Genomic DNA, 23,886 nt, shown 5'->3' with positions numbered 1-23,886 from the left:
GTGGTGGTGAAATCGAAAAGTCGCCGAACGCACCTGGATGATTTGCGGCAAGCGTTCCTCCGCATGCGCAAGAATAATCTAAAAATGAACTCGGCTAAGTGCGCCTTCGGTGTATCGGCAGGTAATTTTTTGGGGTTTTTGGTGCACCATCGCGGTATTGAAGTCGACGAAAATAAAGCTTGCACAATCATTAGCGCTCCACACCTGACAACCAAGAAGCAGCTCCAGTCATTGCTCGGGAAGGTAAATTTTCTCCGTCGCTTCATCTCCAATTCGGCCGGCAAAATGAAGGCATTCTCTACGCTCTTCAAACTTAAAGATTCCGACAAGTTTGAATGGCGCGAAGAACATCAAAAGGCATTTACGCAAATTAAGGTATCCCTTTCCACACCACCCGTACTAGTTCCACCTTATCGCGGCAAACCTCTCAAACTGTAAATTTTGGCAGCCGCTGAATTCATTGGTTGTCTCATCGCTCAAGATAACGATGTTGGGCGTGAACAAGCTATCTTTTATCTCAGCCGTAATCTGAATTCGCCGGAGCTCAACTATTCACCCGTCGAAAAACTTTGCTTAACTTTGTTTTTCGCCGCATCAAAACTTCGGCACTACATGCTCCCATCTGTTACGCAGGTCATTGCCCAAACAGATGTGATTCGTTACATGTTCACTCGGCCTATCGTCAAAGGCCAAATTGGGAAATGGACACTAAGTGGGTCGAGGCAAAGTCATATGCTGAATTAACAGCCAAAGAAGTCTGCAGTTTCGTTGAGGAAAATATTGTGACCAGATTCGGCGTGCCTGAAACGATCGTAACCGACAATGGCACAATCTTCACGGCCGATAGGTTTAGGGAATACACGGCAAGTCTGAATATCCGACTTGAGCAATCTACGCCGTATTACCCATAGGCAAACCGGCAGGTCGAAGCAAGCAATAAAGTATTAATCGGTATTCTCGAGAAAATGGTAAGAGAGAGGCTTGGGATGTGGCATTTAAAGTTAAACGAAGCATTATGGGCATACCGGACTACGCCCCCGATCGGCCACCGGAACAACTCCTTACGCGTTAACTTACGGACATGACGCTATGTTGCCAGTCGAGCTAAGTATAAACTCATTGCGAGTGATCGAGCAGAGTAGTTTGTTTAGTGCCGAATATTGTCAAGTCATGCGACAAGAATTAGAAGAAACTCGCCGAGCGGGTAACTTATTAATAGCACAGAAGAAAATCGCCGAGCGAGCTTATAACCAACGTGTCAGACAAAAAATGTTTGGCGAAGGAGAATTGGTTTGGCAAACAGTGTTACCTGTCAGGATCAAAGACTCCAGGTTCGGTAAATGGTCGCCGAATTGGGAAGGACCGTTCATTGTTCACAAAGTTCTCGGCAAAGGGGTGTATCATCTCAGAGAGTGGACCGGTTTAATTCACAAATTACTGATTAATGGAAAATTTATAAAAAAGTACTATCCGATCACATGGGAAATGCAAGAATAGACTGTTCCATTAACAAGCTCGTAAAAACGAGCATACAAGTACATATGATCGACCTATTTACAGCTAACACACCCTTAAGGTGAAGAAGGAATGAGAGTTTCGAGAACAGCCTTTAATTCTAACCACCTCACTTTACCTATAGTAACCTTGGCCTGCTGATTCCTCTTGTCCATCTTTAGCTGCTCGACATGCCGCACACTAGCAACATATTCAGTCAGGCAGAACTTGCCGCCCGACTCGAAGTCTCTCGCTAGCTCAGAAGCAACGGCTGACCTACGGTTTTGAAGTTCCGAAATTTGACGGTCAAGGTCGGCTAGCACATCTTTTTTCGCCTTCAGCATATCGACCCGTGGATGCAAAGCTTCCTGAACGACCATCGTGGCTTTCAGGTCATCTTCGGCCCGGAGAGCTCTCTCGAAAACACTGAAATACTCCCGAGTGCATTCCAGAGTGGAAGAAGCTCGAGTGATGGCTTCGGTGCTTAACTGACCATTAACCGCTAGATCGTTTAGATATGCTTCTGCGGAGTCGAGGCCTTGGTGCTCAAGGATTTGCGACGCCGATAGAGACAGCAATTCTTGCAGCTTGTCGAGGGCATTCAGTTCGACCGTGGATGCAGAAGTTCTTGGTGTGGGCGTGGAAGAGCCATCCACCCCCGAGGTAGTCGCAATCAAGACGTCGAGCTCGACCTCCCATGAAGGTTGCATAGAAAAGTAAAATGTCAATAAAAGGAAAGATGTGAAATGCATAACAACGGGAATGTGTTTTTAGATGGGAGTGCATGACAAAGGGAGTGTTTTTTTAGACCTGCCGGGAGGAGACCTCGGCCATGCCCTCTGGTTCATTGCTCGAACCTAGATAACTTAATGGCCGAGCTCAGTGCCTAAGACCGCTTCTCAATTCACGCGGCCGATGGAGGTTATCTACATTTGATGGCCACGACGGTGGCTAGGAAATATAGACAACGCCTGTCGGCGCCTAAAATTGTCGGTGAAATGAACGTTCGGGCACCTGACATTTAATATTTCTTTTAAGTACAGGTGTGTCATGATAAAATCAACAAAAAGAGAAGTAAGAATTACAAAGGCCGAGGACACTTCCTGTGGAGGAATATTGTGCGAATGAAGCGGTGTTTCGACCATCACCTCAAGCTCGGCCAAGGGCCTCTTCCCACGATTGGCCAGAGGAGGAGCCGGTTGGACGCCTGCCTCGACCACAGGGGAAGGATTGACGGGAGGAGAGTTGGCTGGTCGAAAGCGACGCTCCAGCGGTATGTCGTCACTCTCGTCACTCTCCTCGCTCTCATCATCCTGAGGAAACTTTTGTTACGACTGGAAAATTAAATAAACAAAGGTCAGCGGTGGAATCATACCTCTTCCAGAATGACCGTCGATTGCTGGATGGGGGATGCCTCAACGGGTGCAGCCGTTTCCCCTAAGATAGGCGCAATGGCCGGCTCCAAAGCTGCAACTGGTACAGCGGCCGGATGGGCCATAACCCCAGTTGTGGGGACGATCGAATGAAGGTGGTCTGCCGAAGCCTGGGCACCCGGGACGGAAGGAGAAACAGCAGGAGTGGTTGCTCCCGTGGTGTCACTGGGAATGACATGAATCTCCTGTTCCCCCTTTTTCGCTAACTTCTTAACGCGTTTGAAAGGGCGAAGAGCGTCATCCCCTGTCTCAGCGTCCTAATGGGGGCGCTTGGTCGACGGTGTTTGCCCAGTAATAACGTTCTTCTTCAAGGGGACCGATTTTTTCTAGGCCACCGCCGCGGCGACCACCTCCACCCGTCTCAACACACGACCACTTGAGATAGCGAAGTAGTCAGTAACAGGGGGCAAGTAATTGAAGTACAAAGGGCGAAAGGACAATATACCTTGGGTCATTTCTTTGGATTGGGCTGGAGGAGCTTGTCTGGGGTAGTCGCAGAAGATTTTACTCACCACGTCTTCGGCCGAAACGCCGAAGAAGTCACGGGTGTACTTTTCCCACCAGTCCCCAAAGGTGTCAGTACCTAGAGATTCAGGAACGGTCGATCGGAGTCGAAATTTTTTACACTTGTCCTGAAACTCCTGTTCTGTCGTCTTACACTCCCTCTCGGAGGAACCAGAAAGGAGTCCTCGACTTAAGAGGGAATGAGAAGAGAGCAAGGGTACTGGGCAACCTTGGAGGTAGCCAAGTTGCCGGGCGACGAAATAAGGATAGTAGACCTCCCAACTAGCTCGGCAGGCGTCGCAACCAAAGGGAAGGTCGCGAGTCAATACGAACGACCCCCAGTGTTGACGAAGATCAGCATCCTCGGCCTCACCCCATGTTATCTTCGGAAGCCTGATCGAGGCGGGGTATTTCTGATGCCGGCACACCAGGAACTCGTCGTCAGAAAGAACGTCTAGGCCGAAAAAATGTTTGAGGACTTAGTCGGCCCGGTGAGGAGGCGTCGGTCGAGAGGCCAGTTGAGGACCAAGTGCTGCGGTAGGCTAGAAAACGGGGACTTCAGGCTGAAGTGTGGAAAAATAAACCTGCAGCCAGAGTTGGAATACCTAGAGGGGTCTGTTCTGATGCGGGTCGATTTTGTTGATGGTCGTTTCGACCAAACAACGGAAGAGATTGGCAAGAATGGCCGGACTGAGTGCCAAGGTACAACAGATGTTCGACCTAGTACAACAGATGAATTTGTTGTACCAGTAGAACATGAAGGCTTCATGTTCTCCCTTCCTGAGACTCTCAATCTCCTCGGCTGAGTGTCTCGACGGCCCGTTCGTCGAACAGCGCTTTAAGGTCGAGATGCGAGGGGCATCCGAAAAGGGCAGCATTGATTGGGAGACCAGACAGGGAAGTCCTAAGGATAGCTGAGATATCAAGGACGGTGGGGCCGAGAGGGCCGAAAGGAAGGATAATGGTGTTGGTAGCCGAACACCATAAACTCAGGGCCGCCATGAGCAGTTCTTTATCCATGGTGATCTCTATGGTCGAGAGCATGATGACGTCATGAATGCCGAGAGCTTCCTATTCTTTGCTGAAGAATGCTCTCATTCGGTCGACCCAGGCGGCCTAGGCTGCAGTGGTCGAGGATCAAGCTCCTTGGGGCCTTGCCAAACACCATTTTGACCGTCAAACCCTTACAACAAGGGTGCCAGGCACTGTTCCTTGAGGAGGTTGGTGATGCACGACGACACTGCGTCTTTGAATAGTGGCCCCAGAATTTTGTGAGTGGTGGCTAGGTCGTTTTCGAAGCGTAGCGTTTTGATGGCGCTTCGGTCGATGAAGTCCTTGCATTTGTTGCACTCGTCGGAAAGCTTGGAGATGAAGGAGGCCATTGATAAGGAGTAAAGGGTTTGTGTAGGTTTGAAAAAGGGGTTTAGGAGAGATGAGCTTGAGGGTGCGTGGTTTGAGCAAGCAGGAATGGCGAAAGGAAGATTTCAAAATCTCTGAAGGCGTGGGATACGAATGGAAGAGATTTGGGTATTTATAGGCGTTTCAGAAGGAAGATCAAATGTTCGGTATTCGAAAGCACTAGAGTTTGAATTGGGGGGAAAATTAACCGAGAAATGGCCCTAATCATTTCGAATATTTTGGGAACTTGCAAGGATATGATCGAGGTTTTCAAGGATCTGGGACGCACAATTGCGTGCGGCGGTGATTTTAAGGCATTAATGAGGAAGAGACGTTTCGACAGGCGCACGTTTTCGAGGGCTATGATTGAAAGTTGTTAGGAGCGGCAGAGAGCCGACATGTGGCTGTACGTCGGGAGTAACGAGGATAGTGCAATCATTTCCCATAAATGTGCATGGTAATGGTTATCAAGAACAGTTAAGTCTAAAAAGCAAAAGATGTTTCCGCTTCTTCAAGGTTGAAATCCGACCAAAGATTGGCAGTCGATGACCTCAGAAGCGAGGGGGCAATGTTTTGGCCCAAAATAATATTGTTGGGCCGAGTGTAGGGTTGTGCTCGGCCCAAAGCTATGTCAAAATACTATGGGCCACCTGATGATCCTGGGTCATTTAGCAAGAATGGTCGAGTCCTATCGCAAGAAGGAATAGCCCGGATAAGTAAAGAGGGTCGAGGGAGTCCTGGTGCAACTAGGATTCTCGACCAGCAATGAACAAAGCCCCGAAAGGAGGTGAGTTCAAAGTCATAATGGGAGTAGGGTGGTTTGAAGCAAAGTTGGAACGGAACAAGGACTCCCAATCCAGATAGGGGTTTAATTCGATCTCAAGGAGTTGGTGCTATAAATAGAAGAAATCATGCAACAAGGAGGGACCTGGAATTCAACATACAATTGCGCTGCGCAAAACCTCCTAAACACCTTGAGATTTTTCCTTTTCTTTTTCTGCCAACATACCTTCAGTTTGGATAAACAGCACTGTTGTTGTAGAATCAACCGACCGAGGAGTACCTTTAGTTTGGATAAACAGCACTGCGTCGAGGCCGACTGGTTACCTATCCAAATCTCGGTCGAAAAAGGTTTTCGAATCCTTATTGGAGGGGGTCATCTTATCAGCCCTCTCGACGAAGTAAGGTGTTACGAGTTATGACATTCGGCGTATCGGACGCCGAGTGATTTTATGATTGGATTTTCACAAGTGAGTTTTAGAGTTCGACATTCTGATGGCCGAACCACGTTCACCATCAAGACATACATCACCTTTGAGTATTTGTGTCCGTATAGTCTAGTGTCGATTCGACGTGCTTATACTCTTACGAATATAATCACAGTGACCGAATCAGGCACCGACGATTTGTGAGCTTCGCAGAACTAGCAGCCTCGTCTTCAGGCTTTAGAACCCAAAGACCGAGAGTGTTCCTTCCTCGGTCGCAGTCACAAGATTAAGAAGTCAGCAACGCGCTCAATGCGACAACCACGAATTTTACTCCTCGGCCGACGAGTTGGCACACCCCGCATTCCACCAAAGGACTTAGTTAGCTTATTAGTTATTCGACCTACGCGCCGCGTAGGCTTTGTAATTTTTAGGGTCAACAAATATAAAGTTAAAAATACAAAATTTTAAACTAGTATTATCGAAAGCAAACTGTTTTTTTTTTTTTTTTTTTTTTTTTTTTTTTTTTTTTTGGATTTTTTGGGATGCCTCTTAATAAGCACTTTAGTAACGTCTATAGCTAGACGTAGCAGAAGTCCGGTACGTAGCAGAAGTCCGATGGTCTAAGTGTGGTTTTAGCCTGTGATCATTCACATTGAATGTGTTACCACTTTACTCATTAATAATGTAGACAACCCCATGAGGATAAACGTTAGTAACGCGGTATTGCTTGTTCCAATGGGACTTCAACTTCCCTGGAAACAACTTCAACCTTGAATTAAACAATGAAACTTAATGCCCTGGTTTCAACTCTTTTTTGAATTTGATTGTCATGAAACGTCTTAGTTTTCTCCTTGTAGAGCTTCTCACTTTCATATACCTCAGTACAAAGTTCGTCTAGCTCGTTGAATTGCAATTTACACTTATCACCCATATAAAAATAGGCTAAATTTAGCTGTTCGATAGCCCAGTACACCTTATGCTCTAGCTCTATAGGTAGATGACACTCTTTACCATAGACGAGTCGTACGAGAGACATCCCAATCAGAGTTTTATATGTTGTTTTGTACGTTTGTAGAGCATCGTTTAATTTCAAGCTCCAGTCCTTGCGAGTGGAGCTGACTATTTTCTCTAGGATGCGTTTTATCTCTCTGTTGGAGATTTCAACTTGACCAGACGTATATGTATGATATGCAATGGCTACATGATGGGTGATCCTATATTTTGCAAGGAATGCATCAAAAGATTTATTCAAGAAGTGCTTACCTACATCACTGATAATAGCTCTTGGAATATTGAAATGCGGAAAAATTGTACCTTAAAGGAAATTCAAGACCACTGGCCCATTTAACGACGCAAGCTCAAGGAAAGACCTAGGAGTGCAAGGCCCAAGGGTTCATAGAAGGTTGCCCCAAGCACTCGAGCCGACTGAGACAAAAAAAAAAAGTTACCCAGATGTCTAAAAATGATACACAGTGACTACACGATGGATGATCCTATATTTTGCAAGGCCCAGGACGACATTTCGAAGAAGAATACGAGAAGAGAGGGCTTAACTCGCTAGCTTGGAAGAGAAAATGAATGATATACTTGCTGATGTCGGAGAGATGAATGAGGTAGGGAACCTTCTCCATGTCTAAAATACCCTGTTCCAGGAAAAGTATGACGACCTACTGATACAAATCAACTAGACGAACAAGAAAATTGACAGAACATCCAAGTAAAGCGCTCGTCCTATCCTTAAGATGTCAGGAGCGAAGATGAAGATGCTCGTGAAGTCATTAACAAAAAACTCTGAGTAAAGTATGACGCTCGGGACGAAGGGGCGACAACTGTCGAGCAAGCACTGGGAGGCTCAATGGGAACTCTGGTCCGTCTCCATCACTTGAGAAGCACCCTGAGAGAAGTTATGGGTTAGGAAATAAAAAAAACCTGTGGTATCAGCTTGGAGACATTAAGCAATCGTCCAAACTAAAGAACCCTGATTATTGCGAAGAGGAGATGTTATTGCCATTCTCCAAGGAGCTACTCAACAAGCCGACAAGCAGGGACACTGAAGCGCTCAAGATGGAAAGCTACGAAGGGCATACTGATTTGTATAACCACCTCTATGGGTTTATATATACGCTGTCAAGGGTTGAGAATACAACCATTCCACCAAATGTAAGCTATTTCTGATTATCCTCAATAGAGCTGCTTGGGATTGGTTCAAGCAAATAGCCCCAGTGTCCATACCTCTTTCTTGGGATTGAGGTAGGTTTTACTGGACACCTGTGTGATTATCTTTAAGAGGCAGTACACATCGACTAGTCTTGTCTGCGTGAAACAGAGTCTGAATGAAACACTGAGAGATTATATATCCAGATTCAAAGAGTACACCAGATACAAAGGATGTGATGAGGCGACGAAATAATGCCCTCATGAGGGATTTGCTGGCGGCAATTTCTACTTCTATCTGACTCTGAATACCCTCGAGACTTTCAACAATTTGCTCCATGAGTCAACCAATTACTCGTAAGCTGAGTAACTTAACAAGACAAAGATTAACAAAACAAGGATATAGATAATTGCCACAACAACAAGGATTAATAGCTCGCGCATGTCAGCTAAGGACAAGCATGTCGCCTAAAGCCAATCAGGAAGTTGTGTATGACTGCCTACCAAAAACGAAAAAAGTATGAGAATTACCAGCGCAACACATAGAGTCACTCGGAGTGATATGACAGGTACAAGTCATATACCCTCATGAATACATCTTAGAGGGAGATGTTCCCTTTTATGGAACGTTAGCTTTTACTATTCGAAGGGTGAAAATGATTTTTGTAGTCGGAGATATAATACCAAAAGTATTGTCGATATCAGAGAGACCACGACCACGTTGTTGACAATTGCATAGATCTTAAGCGCTCGTTCGATGGCAACTTACAGAATACTTAGCCATAGTTCCTTGGCCCAGCCCAAGCGTTCCCTTGTGGGGTGCCACTGCAAATTATGATCTTGTAAGAAGGAAGGTGATCTAAACTTTGTCCAAATGATCTTCACTAGTAGGGAATTCTAACCAAGATAAGAAGACTTATGCTCGGGTGTCGTGCTAAGCAGCTTCGAATTTCTACTTAGTCGGAGAGGTAAGCCAACCCTTGAAGCTGAAAAGATTGTCAAAATAGCTTGTCATGTTTAATGAAGATGATGGATTCAGAGTTCTGCAACCCCATGATGACCCCCTGCTCATCTCAACAAAGATAGCCAATTGTGAAATTACGCGAGTCTTTGTTGACACTAGTAACTTTGTAAATGTCATATTCTTTCGACATTCGATCAGCTAGAGGTCAACATGGATCTCTTGTGCAAAAACATAGAACCCTTTATATTGTTCAGGGACATTCTAGTACACCCAGTCGAAGAAACGGACCTTACGTTATCAATCGAGGGTCATCCTAGAAGGGCTAGCTTAACAACCAGGTTCACAATTCTGTACTACCCTTCAACTTACAATGTTAACTTTGGACAACTGTTTCTTATCGAGATGGAGGTGATGATTAATCAAAGGATGTCAATGATGAAGTTCCCGATTCCTAAAGGGGAAGGAATGATCAGAGGCAATTAGGCGCCAACAACAGTGTGCTACGCATCAACAGTAAAAGTGAAGACCAAGGTGTCGACCGAGGGATTCGTACGAATGTTTGGACGGTTGCTTGCACCAGATCCCAATACTTGTTGAATGGCTTGACCGCTCGTTCGAGCGGAAAGGTTGCCCAGAGGCATTACCTGGGATGAAAAGGACACAGTGGCAGGTTAAGGAAAACTTGGACTATGTGGCGGCTCGCACTCAGCAATAGAAGCCTATGATGGGGCGAATTAACCAAGGTCCAAGTGGGACGGTTAACTCACTAACCGGACTACAAAATTGTCATTGACAAGAGCCTGGCTGAATAGGTGGAATGGTGTGAGTGAGTTAGTACAAGTTGTTGGCACATTAAATGACACTTTGAGAGACTCCAAGATTGAAAGGCCTATATACAGAGATGAAGACCTTCAATATAAGGGTCAGACGAATAGGAGAGAAAAGAAGATTGTAAGAGCCGAGCGTTATTTTCTTAAAATTAATAAATTATGAGGGATTTAGCCTAGTTTTGAGGAATGAACCACTTATATCTTTGAGTCCATTTCATTTCAGTCCATATCATAAGCCCATTACAAGGGATTTAATTAAGTTTGTTAACCTTATAATTTGAGTGTTAACATATGGCTTATCCCAGAAATAATGCTTTGCATTCGCCAAAAAAAATTTCCTTGCTGAAACGTTAAGTATGGATTTACAACTCCCCTTGCCAAATAATTCACAATGTCATCAAACCAAGGTGCACTGCTATGGGCAGCAAAGAGCTATTCATCTAGAAAGCTTTCACTAATTAATGGAAGTGAATCCCTTCAACCATTGGAAGAATTAATCACGATTTTCTGACTACCACTCTTATCATTAATCTCCAAATTGAAATCTTGAAGTAGAAGAACCAATAAATTAACCTTGGTTTTGCATCCTTTTTAGACAACAAATAATTCAAGGTAACATGATTACTGTAAACAATTACTTTTGACCCGACCAAGTATGAACAAAACTTTTCCAATGCAAATAATTCAACAAATTCTCCATTGTCCATTGTTGAGATTCCCTGGTCATCTTGTCAAATACTTCAAACGCCACCCGGACTTAGAAAACAAAGATCCTCTGGTTGATGCATTAACATGGCTCTTAGATGTAGGATTAGCCCACTAAAAAGATGCTCATCTATGTGTCTGTGTCAATGCCAGCATGTGGACATTTCATTTACATCTCAGTGTACCTCTCTCATGCCTCGTGAAACTCCTTGTTTGGCCGCTATGAGAATGACAAAAATCTCTCTTGTAATTCAAGGTCTTGGATGTAGGATGGTATTTGTTCAAAAACTTTGTATGCAACTGCTATCAAGTAGTGATAATGTTAGCTAGAAGGGTGAAATTTTTGCCTTCTCCCTTAGAGATGCGCGAAGTGAGTTTGGGGGTTGCGTAGGGGAGATGCAAGAAGAAGAAGATGCACATGTCAAAGTACAATTTTACCTATGTATTAACAGATAGTTAACGGAAAAATAACTTTTGGACTAAATTTGCTAACGGAGTACACCACAAGGGTTTAAATCCGAGTTTTTTTAGCACAGGGACTATCTTCCGAATACCTTATGACCACAGAGATCATTTATCCGATTGGGCTTTCAAATTTTGCTCGTTGTGATAAAAAAAAATGATTTAATTAAAAGCTATTTACAAAAATAATTAACCAAGAATATGGTAAAACACAAATTATTTAAGAACAATCTCTGGCAATGTCGTCGGCTTCTTGATATGATTTTTACCACATGCGCAAAAGGAGTTAAAATCACACAAAATACTTACAAATGCTTTCAAGGGTACAAAGTAGTTGTAGGAAAAATGTTTATGCAAGGTCGTTCTCCAAAGTAATTATTTGAAATAATTTAGTTTACAAACCAAATATTAATTAACTATTTGAAACAAGGTTTAGAAAAGATTGAATTCACAATTTAAAATAAGAAAAACGTTTTAATGAAAACAATTAAGAAGAAATCGATAGTCACATAAAAATTTGGGAAATACCTAGAAATAGGACAATTTCTTAATCTTGGGATAGAAATAGGACATTTTAAATATGCACACGGCATTCATATGCCATATCGGACAAAAATAATATTTTTTCTACACCTTAAAATGACCAAATTGTCCTTCCATATAAATGGGTTATCTATAAATTCCAGCTCTCATTTCTCATTTTGTAGAGAGAGAAATAGAGAAGAGAGAGAGAAAATCTCTCTCCCCCTATTCTAGTTCAAAGAACCCTAACCCACTCATCTTCTTCATCCAAGCGCTCTCTCTCTCTTTCTCTCTTTCTCTATCTCTCTTCTCTCTACATTTTTAATATACACTAGAGCTCTCTCTCTAACCCACTCATCTTCTTCGATTTTTACCTTTTCATTCGTAGGTTTTCTGAACTGGGTTTGCTTAATTTTGGTTTTTGATTGATGAATTTTTAGAGTTGAAGTGATTGGTTTGGTGTTTCTTAGAGGGGACCCAAATTCTTCATTTTTTATTTTTTATTTTTTACCATTTCTCTGGTTTATATGTGGGTTTTCATTTCTTCTGTCATTTCCCTCCCTTTGCTCCCTCTCTCGATCCAAATTCACAAGCACTAAAATAAGGTTTGGCTTTTGCTGCAATTAAATGAAAAAATGTATTAAAGGCCAGTTGCCTTTTGGAGAAGAGATAAATTTTAGGGAAAAGGGAAAAATCAGAGTGGAAAGAAGGAAGAGAGAATGATTGGACGAAACTACTTCACGTACTCGTTCGCTCTCTTCATATCAAGCTCGCTCATACACTGTATGTACATGACATGCACAGGACATGCACATGCATAAGTTATGCTCACAGATCTAAACTCAATCCAAAAGCCCATAGCTCACAGCTCTCTCTTCGAAATCAGAAAAAATGATCCTAAACTTTATATGAAGAATCGAAGATTCATTAATTTGAATTTGGTATCAAATTTGATTGGGTTCAAATATTTCAAGGATTTGAAAAATTGCAGTTTGAATGGGCACGAAAGAACCTAAGTGAATCAAACGAAATTGTTTCACGAACTCGTTCGCTTTTTTCGTATTTGCAGGGCTGCTTCTGAATCAAAGGAAAAAGTAGTAAGCTACATTAATGCAAATAGTATCAAAGTAAACACCATCTACACATAAGACACTAGATGCACACCACAAGAACATAATATGTACAGTATATGCACATGATATACACAGAACAAGAGAAACTTTAACAGCAACATATTGGTATAATGGATACAATTAAGGGGTCTTTTGATATGGGTCCAATTTTATAAACCTGTTTTCAATGGAATCCACTTATATTACATAAGCATAAGTGGGGGCTAGTAAGTACAACAATCATCCATGTCAGCAATTAAAATGCACATAATTTACCAACAAAATTACAACAATTGCCATTAGACGCCTTTATTAGGTCTCTTGCAGATTAATCTCTTTGTTTATTCAAAAACCTTATCCTCCCATCTTTCAAATTTGTTTGCGTCCGTGTCCAACGGAAACCTTGTTTTGAATCCTATATCCGTATGAAGCTATGAAAGCTATAAATTTTCTCCCAGTATATGATGAAAACAGAATAAGCGAAGATCTGATTCTGGCTTCCCAGTATACCTGGAGAACTGGTATTGTAAGTTTGGGTGTTATGTGAACTGAGATATGCTTTGTCGTATCTATTTTTTAATTTCAATTTCAATTGAAAGGGGATATTCTTCATGTTTCCCTTTATTGATTGCACAATAAGATTTGTTTGTAATCTCAGATAATGTTATTTTGTCATTATCTGGACATAGTTCGTAAATATACTTTCTAATTGTATAAGGATAGGTACTTTCAAATTGTTGATAAAAAATGGATGTCGGTAATTTTCCTACATCTTAGGTAGTTTAAAACCGTCCCAAACAGTAATATATCTGTACAACTAATGGTGAATGTAAAAGTCATATTCTACAAGGATAGGTATACTTGTAGAATAGGTACTGTAACTTCTCGGAAGATTTCAGTTTCATACATGGTCATATGGTATACCTGTAGAACAAGTACTTTCAAATTGTTGATAAAAAAATGGTTGTCGGTAATTTTCCTACATGTTAGGTTGTTTAAATACAATATAAGTGGGATTTTTTGCTACATGTTGGAATTTTTGCTTCCCCAAACTAATATACCTTAAGATTTTTATTTTATCAATATTTTCACAATAATGTCTTTCCATAATAGCAATACTAGAGTAAATTTGACATTATTGTTTAATTGAAAAAAATTGTGACAGTAAAACTAGACAAGCATAGTGTTGCTAAAAACACAATGAAATGTTCACAATAACAATCAAATAGTTAAATAACTTCTGCTTTAGACAAATTTTTGCAAACATAATCTATTAAAAAATGGTTGTCGGTAATTTTCCTCCATGTTAGGTAGTTTAAAACCGTCCCAAAAAGTAATATACCTGTACAACTAATGGTGAATGTAAAAATCATATTCTACAAGGATAGGTAGTTTATATCGTAAGCCAAATTGATAGGTAGGATAAAATTTAACATCTTATGGCTGCTTGTTATATATAGGTTTGATTTGGAAGGTTTAGTAATGATTGCATAATAAATATATAGTCTTCACAGATTGCATAAGTCATATGACATGTAAGTAGATAATGGAAAAAAGAAGAATATGAGTAAACTAAAAAGTCGAAGGCATCATTTTATTACATTGATAAAAAATAAAAAAAATAAAAAAAAACATGTGTTCATATATTTGAAAAAAAAAAAAAAATTCCAAATGGCAATGGAGATGTATGTCAAATAGAGGCGTTGCAAGTTTTCCGATTGTGGCGTGTAGCATCACTAGACCTACTGCACTTGTTGGGGCATGTTTCTTCCCCAATAGATTTTAGTCTTTTAACTTTTGGTCTACCTGGGGGCCTCTTTGTCAATGGGGGTTCTATCACAAACTCCTGACTCATAGATTGTTCATCCTTTTCAATATCAGGTACAAGAATAATGGGATATGAATAAGAAGACTTATAGAAATCTGTTGTGAAATAATCTTCGACATAATCATATGGGTTACCTCCATCTTTCAAAATAGCTGCCAAAGCATGTGCACAAGGGAACCCTTTAATTTGCCATTGATAACAAGAACAAGTATGACTTTGTAAGTCCACCATGACAGAATACTCATCTCTGACTTCAAAAACATGTTCACTTGAACGACACACATTCCAATGTCTTCCAACTTCAACCATTTTCATCATTTCGTCATCCATTGTTGGGCATATTGGTGAGGTCCATCTTTCGGCTTCACGTTGCCTATCAGAACTCATCTCCATCAACTTCACACGTATGTTATCAATCATTTGGTAATTTGGCATCTTGCGTTCATCCAAAATCCAAGAATTGAAGGATTCTACAATATTAGAGCACATCTCACCGTATTTTTTCCCCCTGAAGTATGCATTGGACCAGTTTTCTTTAGGTGTGTTATGCAAAAATTTCTGAATTATTGTACCACCATCCTTGATGAGAGTTTTCATTTCCTAATCGAACACAAGTTGGGATGGAGCGTAACAACATTTTTGGAACAGGTTAGCAACGACTTCACCATAACTAGAACCCATCTGCTTTGGATATTTACTTTGTATATTCAATTTCAAATGAAATATGCAAAATGCATGTGGTGCTTCTGGAAAAACGGTGGAAACAGCTTCAAGTAAACAACCTTTCCACCAAAGAATGCCCAAAATCAAGAAAATGAGGAATAATGCTGAAACAACTCCAATCACAATGAATTTCTTCCTTTTGCTATGATAGTGACAATAAGAGAACAATAAATTTCTACCGGAAATTAAAGAGTACACTTTTCAAAGAGGCATAACATCAAACACCTTCTATGCATTGGTTTTTTTATTTTATTTTATTTTTTTTTATTTTTATTTTTTAATAAAAAGAGAAGGAAGCATATCAATGAGAGATGATAGAAAGGGATTAGGAGGATTAGGATAAAGTCTTCATGTTTGAATTCGCACAGCAAACAACAATAAAGTGGAAAACAATTATAATATACCTGACTTGAAAGTTAATTGGCATTCAATCTGCTGTGTTTTAGTCCTTTGATAGATGGAGAAGGTTGAGTATCGACAAACCACGAAGGAAAAACACGATCATAAAAATTGTACCTAGAGAATAGGTCTTCTGAAGAAATCTGCACGTATAAACACATGTAATTTGTATAGAAAGTTACTAGAAAGTTAAAAGTGATTAAGCCTTCCTTAAAAATAGATTGATAAGAAATTCAAATTCAAAAATTGTGATGAAAGACCACTGAACAATGAATTTGAACTCTGATAAAAATTTAAAACGTGGGAAATATATGGAGAACGTGCAAAATCTACAGGAGGGTAAAATAGTAATAACAATGCAAAAAAATCAACCTAATCAGAAAAATTGCTGACATGGAATCCTAGTCATTGGAGCTAAGTCAAAACTAACTAAAAATTGGATTAATCCTAATGTTGGGCTATAAAATTGGACCTATTTCAAGTTTCCCCTACAATGAAAACATAATTGTTATGTATATAAGATTACAATGACAGTTTGAAAAGTCTCGTTACGTATATCAACCACCGCTTAACCGTGCACGTGGAAAACATGATACTCGTTGTCGTTATTTCACAGACACGCATGATCCTTAACGTCCTTTAAGTTTTTTCTTAATTTTGTTTTTAGCCGAGGCCAACTAGGTTGTGGTCATACTTGCTAAATTTTGAGGCACAACATACGTGAATCATAATTAACTAGTGAGCATTCCCGCTTCTCATATTAAGATGTAGCCATGCACACCACATGCACATTACAAAAAAATATTTCACAAATTTCTACAATTTGACACTTGAACCAGAAATTGTTCCATCCTAATCTTGTAGCACGTCAAAACTTGAAATTTATTCCACAACCCATATGCCCGAACATGAAACACAAACCCTAATTTAACTTCTAAGTATTAATTCATGTTACAAACAACCCATTTATTCCATAAATCATTGATGACGGAACTTGGAACAAAATACCCTACCTTGCTATACCTGTTGAAGCTTCAGTTGCTTGAAAAAATGGAACTTTCCAGCCAAAATAGAAAATATGGTACAAAACCCAGCTCACTCTTCTTACCTCTCTCTCGCATCCCTTTGTTCGAAATTAGAGGTATGAGGTGAACCCAAAGCCCAGCTCACTCTTCTCGCCTCTCTTTGGACTTTCATCTCTTCAAAATCGAAGCTCAGAGATCTGAGGAAGGGAGAGAGTAGAGAGTAGAGAGAGAGAGAGAAGGTGAGAGGAGAGAGAGAGAGAGAGAGAGAGAGAGAGAAAGGAAGGGTGAGAGAGTAGAGAAAGAGAGAAATCAGAAAATGGGGGAGATAGTGAGGAATAACCCATTTATATGTGGGTATTTTAGTAATTTCGGTTTTGTGCATGGTGTGCATAGCTTGTGCATGGCCGGTTTATCCTATTTATGTCCCAAGATTAAGAAATTGTCCTATTTTGGGGTATTTTCCTAAAAAATTTGGAAAACAAATTGTAACAACACACTAGTTTGATAAAATATGAGTAACGAGACACTTAGGTTCAGCCGTCACCTAAACAATTTTATGTAGTTTTACCAATTACTCCTAAATTTGTCTATTTGATCACTTTTTCTCAAGAGGAAGTCACAAGTCATACATCGGAATAATAAATCAAAGTATAAAAATTTCACCAAAATATACAAAAAATAGGGTAAAATATATAATATAAAATCGATTCATCATACACACACAAATGCACCTTTTTTTTTTTTGTTGACAATAGGGCATAATCCTGAAGGATAAGGAAATATTATACAAGAATATCACGAGGCCACGAGACCTTAACTATATATGCAACTAGTAAGCCAAGACAAGAAGGTAGAGCTTGCTAAAAAAAAATTTGAACCCAAACAAACCAAATTATCAACAATGAAATTCCTTTCACGGTAGTTATGACGAATTTCACAAAATCAACTTTTGTGCATTAAAGCACGATAATTCAGTACTAAACTTCTCAAAATGTGATTATCCACTTTTACACTTTTGACGTATGATATAAAAAAAATCAGTGTTAAGAGGTCATGTTCATGCTAAAAGGGCCAAACATTTCCAATTCTTCCAATTTTCTTCCTCAATTGGTTTATTTTTTGCTTGTTCTTCATTTCCAATCATTAAAAAGTTAGTCATTAAGTTGGGATATATTAAGTAATTCCCCTCACTAGTGAATGTTGGAGAATTTTTACACTTTCATTGAAATGGTAGATTAATGATTGCGTAATAGTATAGTTGTTGATATTGAGAGCTATATCTTTGTTTTTATTGATAATGAGCCTATTATATGATGTTTTCATGACATAAAACATCGCCGTCAACAATTATAACTTATTTGTATTGATAAATTAAGAACGACGTTAATATTGTTTACTATCTAAAAGGATTTGGTTGTTTACATTTGTTTGAGAATCTCTCTTGTAGCTCACTCTCTCCCTTTCCCAATCGACACCTACACACCCAGACACCCCCACACCCAAGGAAATCCGTCGACGTGACACCACCACACTCACCACCATGGTAGCACACACTCTCTCTCTCCTCACCTCTGTGGAACACAAAGAACCCCCGGTGAACCCAAGTTCGGCCAGCTCCGACCATTTCGCGGCGAATCGAAGGTACCAAACGCTCCCTCTTGTCTCTATCTTTATTTTAGATGCTAGATCGTAGGTTAATGTGGCCAATTGGCATCGACCGAAGCTCGGGAGGCTCCGACCTTTGTTCTTGACGAAAACGGGTCAGTTGACCCACACTCGGAAACCCAAAACCCTTAACCCATCAAACCCAGGCCCATTAAGCCCTAAACCCTACCCAATACCCCCAAAGCCCAAACTCATTTAATAAACCTTTTAAACCTTTGGACCTGCGCCTTAGGGTCGTTTAGAACTAAGGGCTTCAGCCCACTAAGCCAACCCAATCAAATCCTTTCAGCCGGGCTTTCAGGTTCTAGGCCCATTAAACCCAAGTGACCCAGGCTTTTGGGCTATGGAAGTGACCCACTAGCCCTCAACCCAACCCAGTTAACTCGACCTGGTTGACCTGGTTAATCTGACCTGTGACTCGACCCACTGATCCGGACCCGTTAACCATTGACTTTTAACAACGCTGACCGTTGACCGTTACTGTTGACTTTTTCAAGTTTCAGTCGAGACCCCTTCTAGGCTAATTTCGATGTCCTGAATCCGTTTATGACGTCCTTTTTCTGAAATTCAATCGTTTGAATATAGTATTATTAATTGGACCCTTTATGTGCTTAGGTTGCATTTATTAGCGGCGATTCTATCATTCCTATTTCGCACGGCTCTTTGACGACGGAGTATCTGTGAGTGAACCCCTTCTAAAATGCATGTTTTAATAGTAGAAATGCATACATGAAAAACATGATTTAATGGTTACGTTTTATGAGTAAATTATATTTACACTTTATTATTATCATGCTTTACTAAGAATATTTTGGAATACCATACTTTATCGAACTTATGTTCTTTGTAGTATATATGATGGATAACTATATGCTATGAAGATATTTTTGAGATATATGTACCTATGTTGGAAAGATTATATTCAATGTTTTTGTGCATATCTAGTGGTCACTGTTCTGCCTACGGGCGAGATACTTATATTGGCTTCGACCAGTCGTAGGTTTGTGGCTTTGGCCGTGAGATACTGATACCATTATTTAGCACATTATACGATATATGTTTCATGAAACGTTTTATGGCATCCTAGGGTTTTCGAAGAACCTATTACATATTATGCTATGAGTTTTCATAAAACTTTGGGGGTTAGTATGTTGAATAACTGTTTCAGTATTATATATATGTGTGTGTGTATATATATATATATATATATATATATATCAACTTGGTCCACACATGTTTGTTTTGTGCCCCCTCAGGACATAGGAACGAAGCGTACGATCCGAGCTACGAGGCATTCTCCTACCAGTGATTTCATATCATCCTCTCTGCTTTGACATCTATTGTAATAGCACCTCTTTATTTTACCTTTCGCTTGTACTCTGGATAAGTTGTATGCTCTGAACATGTCATGCATTATCATTATATTCATTGTTGGCAATTGAATATTACTATTGTATTTTGTAAGACTTATATTTGAATATTACTTTGTGTAGTTACAAGCGAAATTTATGTGCATGTTTCACATGTTCTCAGCATATGCATCCATTAAATGGCTTGCGTCACCCTCGGGTGTTGGCCAGCACGTGACCATCCCAATGTCCCTCGGACATCGAGATCGGGATGTGTCACCCGCCACCATTACCACCAATGACAACTGGCACAACCATTGTTGCCGCCACAACCACCACCACCACCATAAACACAACCACCACTATTGCCACCAAAACCGCCACCATCGTCGTTGTTGCCACCCCTACCACTATTGTCCTCACCACTGTTGTTGTCGTCATTGCCCATGCTTTCATGTTCATTTTTATCATGATATACAATTATATCACTTTTGCATTAAAATTTATCTAGTGTTTTTACACTGCTTTTACATTACTTTGTTCCTTTCGTAAGTGTGATACGTGTTTGTATGTTATGTCAAACACCTTAAGGAAAGAGCATCTTATTAATCACATTTTCTTTTAAATATTTTGCAGATGGCTATTGCAACTCCTACTCAAACCGTTTCTGTAAACGTTTCCTCTCTCTCTCTCTCTCTCTCTCTCTCTCTCTCTCTCTCTCTCTCTTTTGTGTAGCATTTTTATTAATTTATACCACATATTATCAATACACAAACTATGATTCAGCGCAAAACAGAGCAGATTAATATGGTCTTGTTAGTTGATAATGTGATTGATTAGTTGTGCTTTTTGTTTGTTTTATATATGTAGAATTATGAAATTAGATTATAAGAGGAAGTTTGCGGAAGTTAGAGTAGGAGTGCCTACGGGCCTCGACTTGTAGTGTTCACGAACCTTTCAACGTCAATTTCAAAGATGTTCCATATCCTGACGCAGACAGTTCAGCCAACCCTTTAAGGAAGAGCAAGAACCGAGTTACCGAAGGAAGAACACACCAACAAGAAAGATTTCTCCTCTCTCCCCATCATCTATTTCTTTTACGTTATGTATACACTTTAGATCACTTTTCATGGCATTATATAGTGAAATACAAACGCAAACAAGCTCTCGTGGATGTAGCCGATTTGGTGAACCACTTAAATCCCCGTGTTCATTTGTGTAATTGTAACATCCCAAATGATCTAGGCAACCAACACAGTCTGTCTCCATCACCTCTCCGGTGTCTGATCGCCACCGTGTTACTGTGGAGTTTGACTTCCAACAACAAATAGCATCATTAAACCAACATTTCAGTAAGATTATCTTACATAGTGAAATACAAATGAAAACAAGCCCTCGTAGATGTAGCCGATTTGATGAACCACTTAAATCCCCGTGTTCATTTGCGTAATTGTAATAAAATATTATTTGGTTTTTTGGTTTTTTATTTTTTTATTTGATCAGATGTCTATATTGTATCTGGTGTTGGAGGAAGTGCAGAATTTTAAAAATGGATTGAGTCCTACTCCTGTAGCTATCACTTCCTCCATTGCTTCTTCCATCAGACTCATATGCTTAACAGAATTATTACCAAAAAAAATAAAAGAGGAGTTAAACCAAGCCATAAATACGTTTACAAATTTCATAGCAGTCTAGATACTCTGCTTCTCCAACATATTTCATCATCTTAAAAGATTAACATAAAAGTTGCTCTGCCACTTGATAGATTAAATTACTAAAACGTATCATACATCACTAGGCGATACATGAATGAATGGCTACTTGAACTGGACTCAATAGCGGAACAACTCCCTCCAATGCAGCATTCAAGGGAAGGAAGCCCCGAAACTTGTCTAAACTGCAAAGATGCAAATTAGTTTCATTGCGGACTTTCTATAAATGCCAACAAAGCAGGATCTACTTCATCTTTGGACAATAAATTAACGATCAACTCCGTGGTTGATGCATCTGCAGAAAAACCCCTCTCCACCATTTCTTGAATAAGCCTCACCGCCCTTGATATGTTGTTGTTATTGAAAAACCCTCGGATAATTGTGTTGTACGTGCAACCATTTGGAGAACGACCTCTCTCTTCCATTTCCCTTAGCAAGTTTTCTGCCTTACATGTTAGCCCCCCATTACAAAATCCACTAATCATTATATTATATGACCTGACATCAGGTTGAACTCCTTTCGATGACAAACTCCGAAAGAGATCCCATGCATATTCAACTTTTTCAGCTCTGCACAAACCTTGAATAAGAATATTGTAAGTTACAATATTAAAATCCAACTTCTTTTCCTCCATCTCGTCCAACAATTCAACTGCCTCGGGAAATTGTTGGTTTTTACAAAGGCCATCCAGTAAAATATTATACGTTTGAACATTTGGAAGTTGACCTAAAGTATGCATTTGAGAGAACAAGTTATGTGCATCTTGTAGTTTTCCCATCTTGCAAAACCCATCTATAAGAGTGTTATAAATAACCATATTTGGAACAATTCCCCTTTGAGACATTTCCAGAAAAAGTATCCGGGCATCATCTATCCTTTTAAGCTTACAATAGCCGTTTATCAATATGCTATAACTACGAGCATTAACCATGCATCCTGTGCTAAATATCTCTTCAAAAACCTTTTTCGCCTCGTCCATTTCTCCTCGCAAACAATACCCATCCATAAACGAATTGTAAGTAATCATATTAGGTTCGATACCTCTTTGAATCATCATTTCGATCACGCTCCTTGCTTCTTGGACCATTCCCTCTTTACAAAATGTATCAACCAAGACATTAAAGGTGTACACATTTGGAAAGATATGTTTACTCACCATTTCATTCAACAATCTTGTAGCTTCTTTCCAATCCTGTAATTTGCAAACTCCATGAATCACAGAGGTATAGGTCCTGACATTTGGGGCAACACCCTTACTCGTCATTTCCGAGAAGAGGTTCTGTGCATCCACAACTAGAGTATCTTTGCAAAGACTGTCGATAATCGTGTTATAAATAACTAAGTTAGGCTTGCAAGCCCCTTCTCCCATCTTCTTAAGCAATTGGATTGCTGCAGTGTTGTTACCTTTCGCGCAAAGGCCCTTTACTAGGGTACCGAAAGTAACCACATCCGGCTTGCAATTACCACTGTCCAACATTCTGTTGAAAAGTGCTGCTGCCTCGGCCTCTCTATTCTGGAGAAGAAAACCGTTGATTAGAGTGTTGCAGGTCGTGACATTTGGTTCAAAACCCAATTTGAAGAAGTTTCCCAAGACTGACAAACCAAACCCCATCCGGTGCAAATGGCAAAAGCAGTTAATGATAATACTCAGAGTATAAATATCAGGACGAATTCCCGAAACACCCATTTTATTATTCAAGGAGATGACTGCCGAATAATGTTTCAACTTGGCAAGTTGAGTCAAGATTTGGTTGAAAGGGACAACGGAAGGCAGAGGACGCCTTTGAAGCATTTCGTCGAACACATTGAGAGCATCCTCAACATTAGTGATTTTAACAAGCTGGTGTTGTTGGGTGTTTCTAGATTCGGTCGATTTAGAAGACCGAGAATGAAACAAAGCCAAATAATTGTTGAAGAAAACAACGACAACAGAAGAAGAAAGAAGAAGACAAGGCAGCATACCTCTGAGTCTGAGTCTGGTGGTGCTGCTTCTGCTGCCATAACCAACCTTCAAAGAAGAAGAAGAAGCAGCAATCGTTGCCCGCATCTCTAAGTCAGCGATTTAGTGCGTTAATCCTCCACAACAGATTCTACTCGGGAATAATCAAATCAAATCAAATCAAATCAAAATCAAAATGCTCTCCCTTGTTGTTGAGTGATGGAAAATGCTCTCCCTTGAAATAATCAAATCAAAATCCCATGTTGCTTCGGATGGAGTCTACTCTTGCCAAATGTAAAACCCAAACAATTGTAATCTATCTACCACCACCACCTTGTAAAACAAATACATAAAGACTCGAGGGAAATTTAGAAATATAGCCATTTCAGAGAACACGTATTTTAATATGACCTACTCTACTTGTTATAAAACTAACCAAAATTTATGTTCCAAAGACTA

At 40.1% G+C, this 23,886-nt stretch overlaps 2 protein-coding genes across 2 annotated transcripts; both read right to left on the bottom strand.

Annotated features, from left to right (window-relative positions):
• Positions 1 to 14,476: 14,476 nt before the first annotated feature.
• On the bottom strand, positions 14,477 to 15,049 carry LOC137743067 (uncharacterized). Its single transcript, XM_068482986.1, has one exon. It carries the CDS (start codon positions 15,047 to 15,049, stop codon positions 14,477 to 14,479), a length of 573 nt encoding a protein of 190 aa, XP_068339087.1.
• Positions 15,050 to 21,649: 6,600 nt separating this feature from the next.
• LOC137741309 (putative pentatricopeptide repeat-containing protein At1g12700, mitochondrial) lies at positions 21,650 to 23,586 on the bottom strand. Its single transcript, XM_068481029.1, has one exon. The coding sequence runs from the start codon at positions 23,533 to 23,535 to the stop codon at positions 21,694 to 21,696; it is 1,842 nt and encodes a 613-aa protein (XP_068337130.1). The 5' UTR covers positions 23,536 to 23,586; the 3' UTR covers positions 21,650 to 21,693.
• Between the last annotated feature and the right edge of the window lie 300 nt (positions 23,587 to 23,886).

This window comes from Pyrus communis, chromosome 8 (assembly GCF_963583255.1).
Source record: "Pyrus communis chromosome 8, drPyrComm1.1, whole genome shotgun sequence".
In the NCBI taxonomy this organism is placed as follows: Eukaryota; Viridiplantae; Streptophyta; class Magnoliopsida; order Rosales; family Rosaceae; genus Pyrus; species Pyrus communis.
This window is presented reverse-complemented; position numbering and strand designations above follow the sequence as displayed.

Coding starts and splice junctions, on each gene's coding strand:
- LOC137743067 (XM_068482986.1), bottom strand. CDS start 15,049: ATGCCAAATTACCAAATGATTGATAACATACGTGTGAAGTTGATGGAG.
- LOC137741309 (XM_068481029.1), bottom strand. CDS start 23,535: ATGCGGGCAACGATTGCTGCTTCTTCTTCTTCTTTGAAGGTTGGTTAT.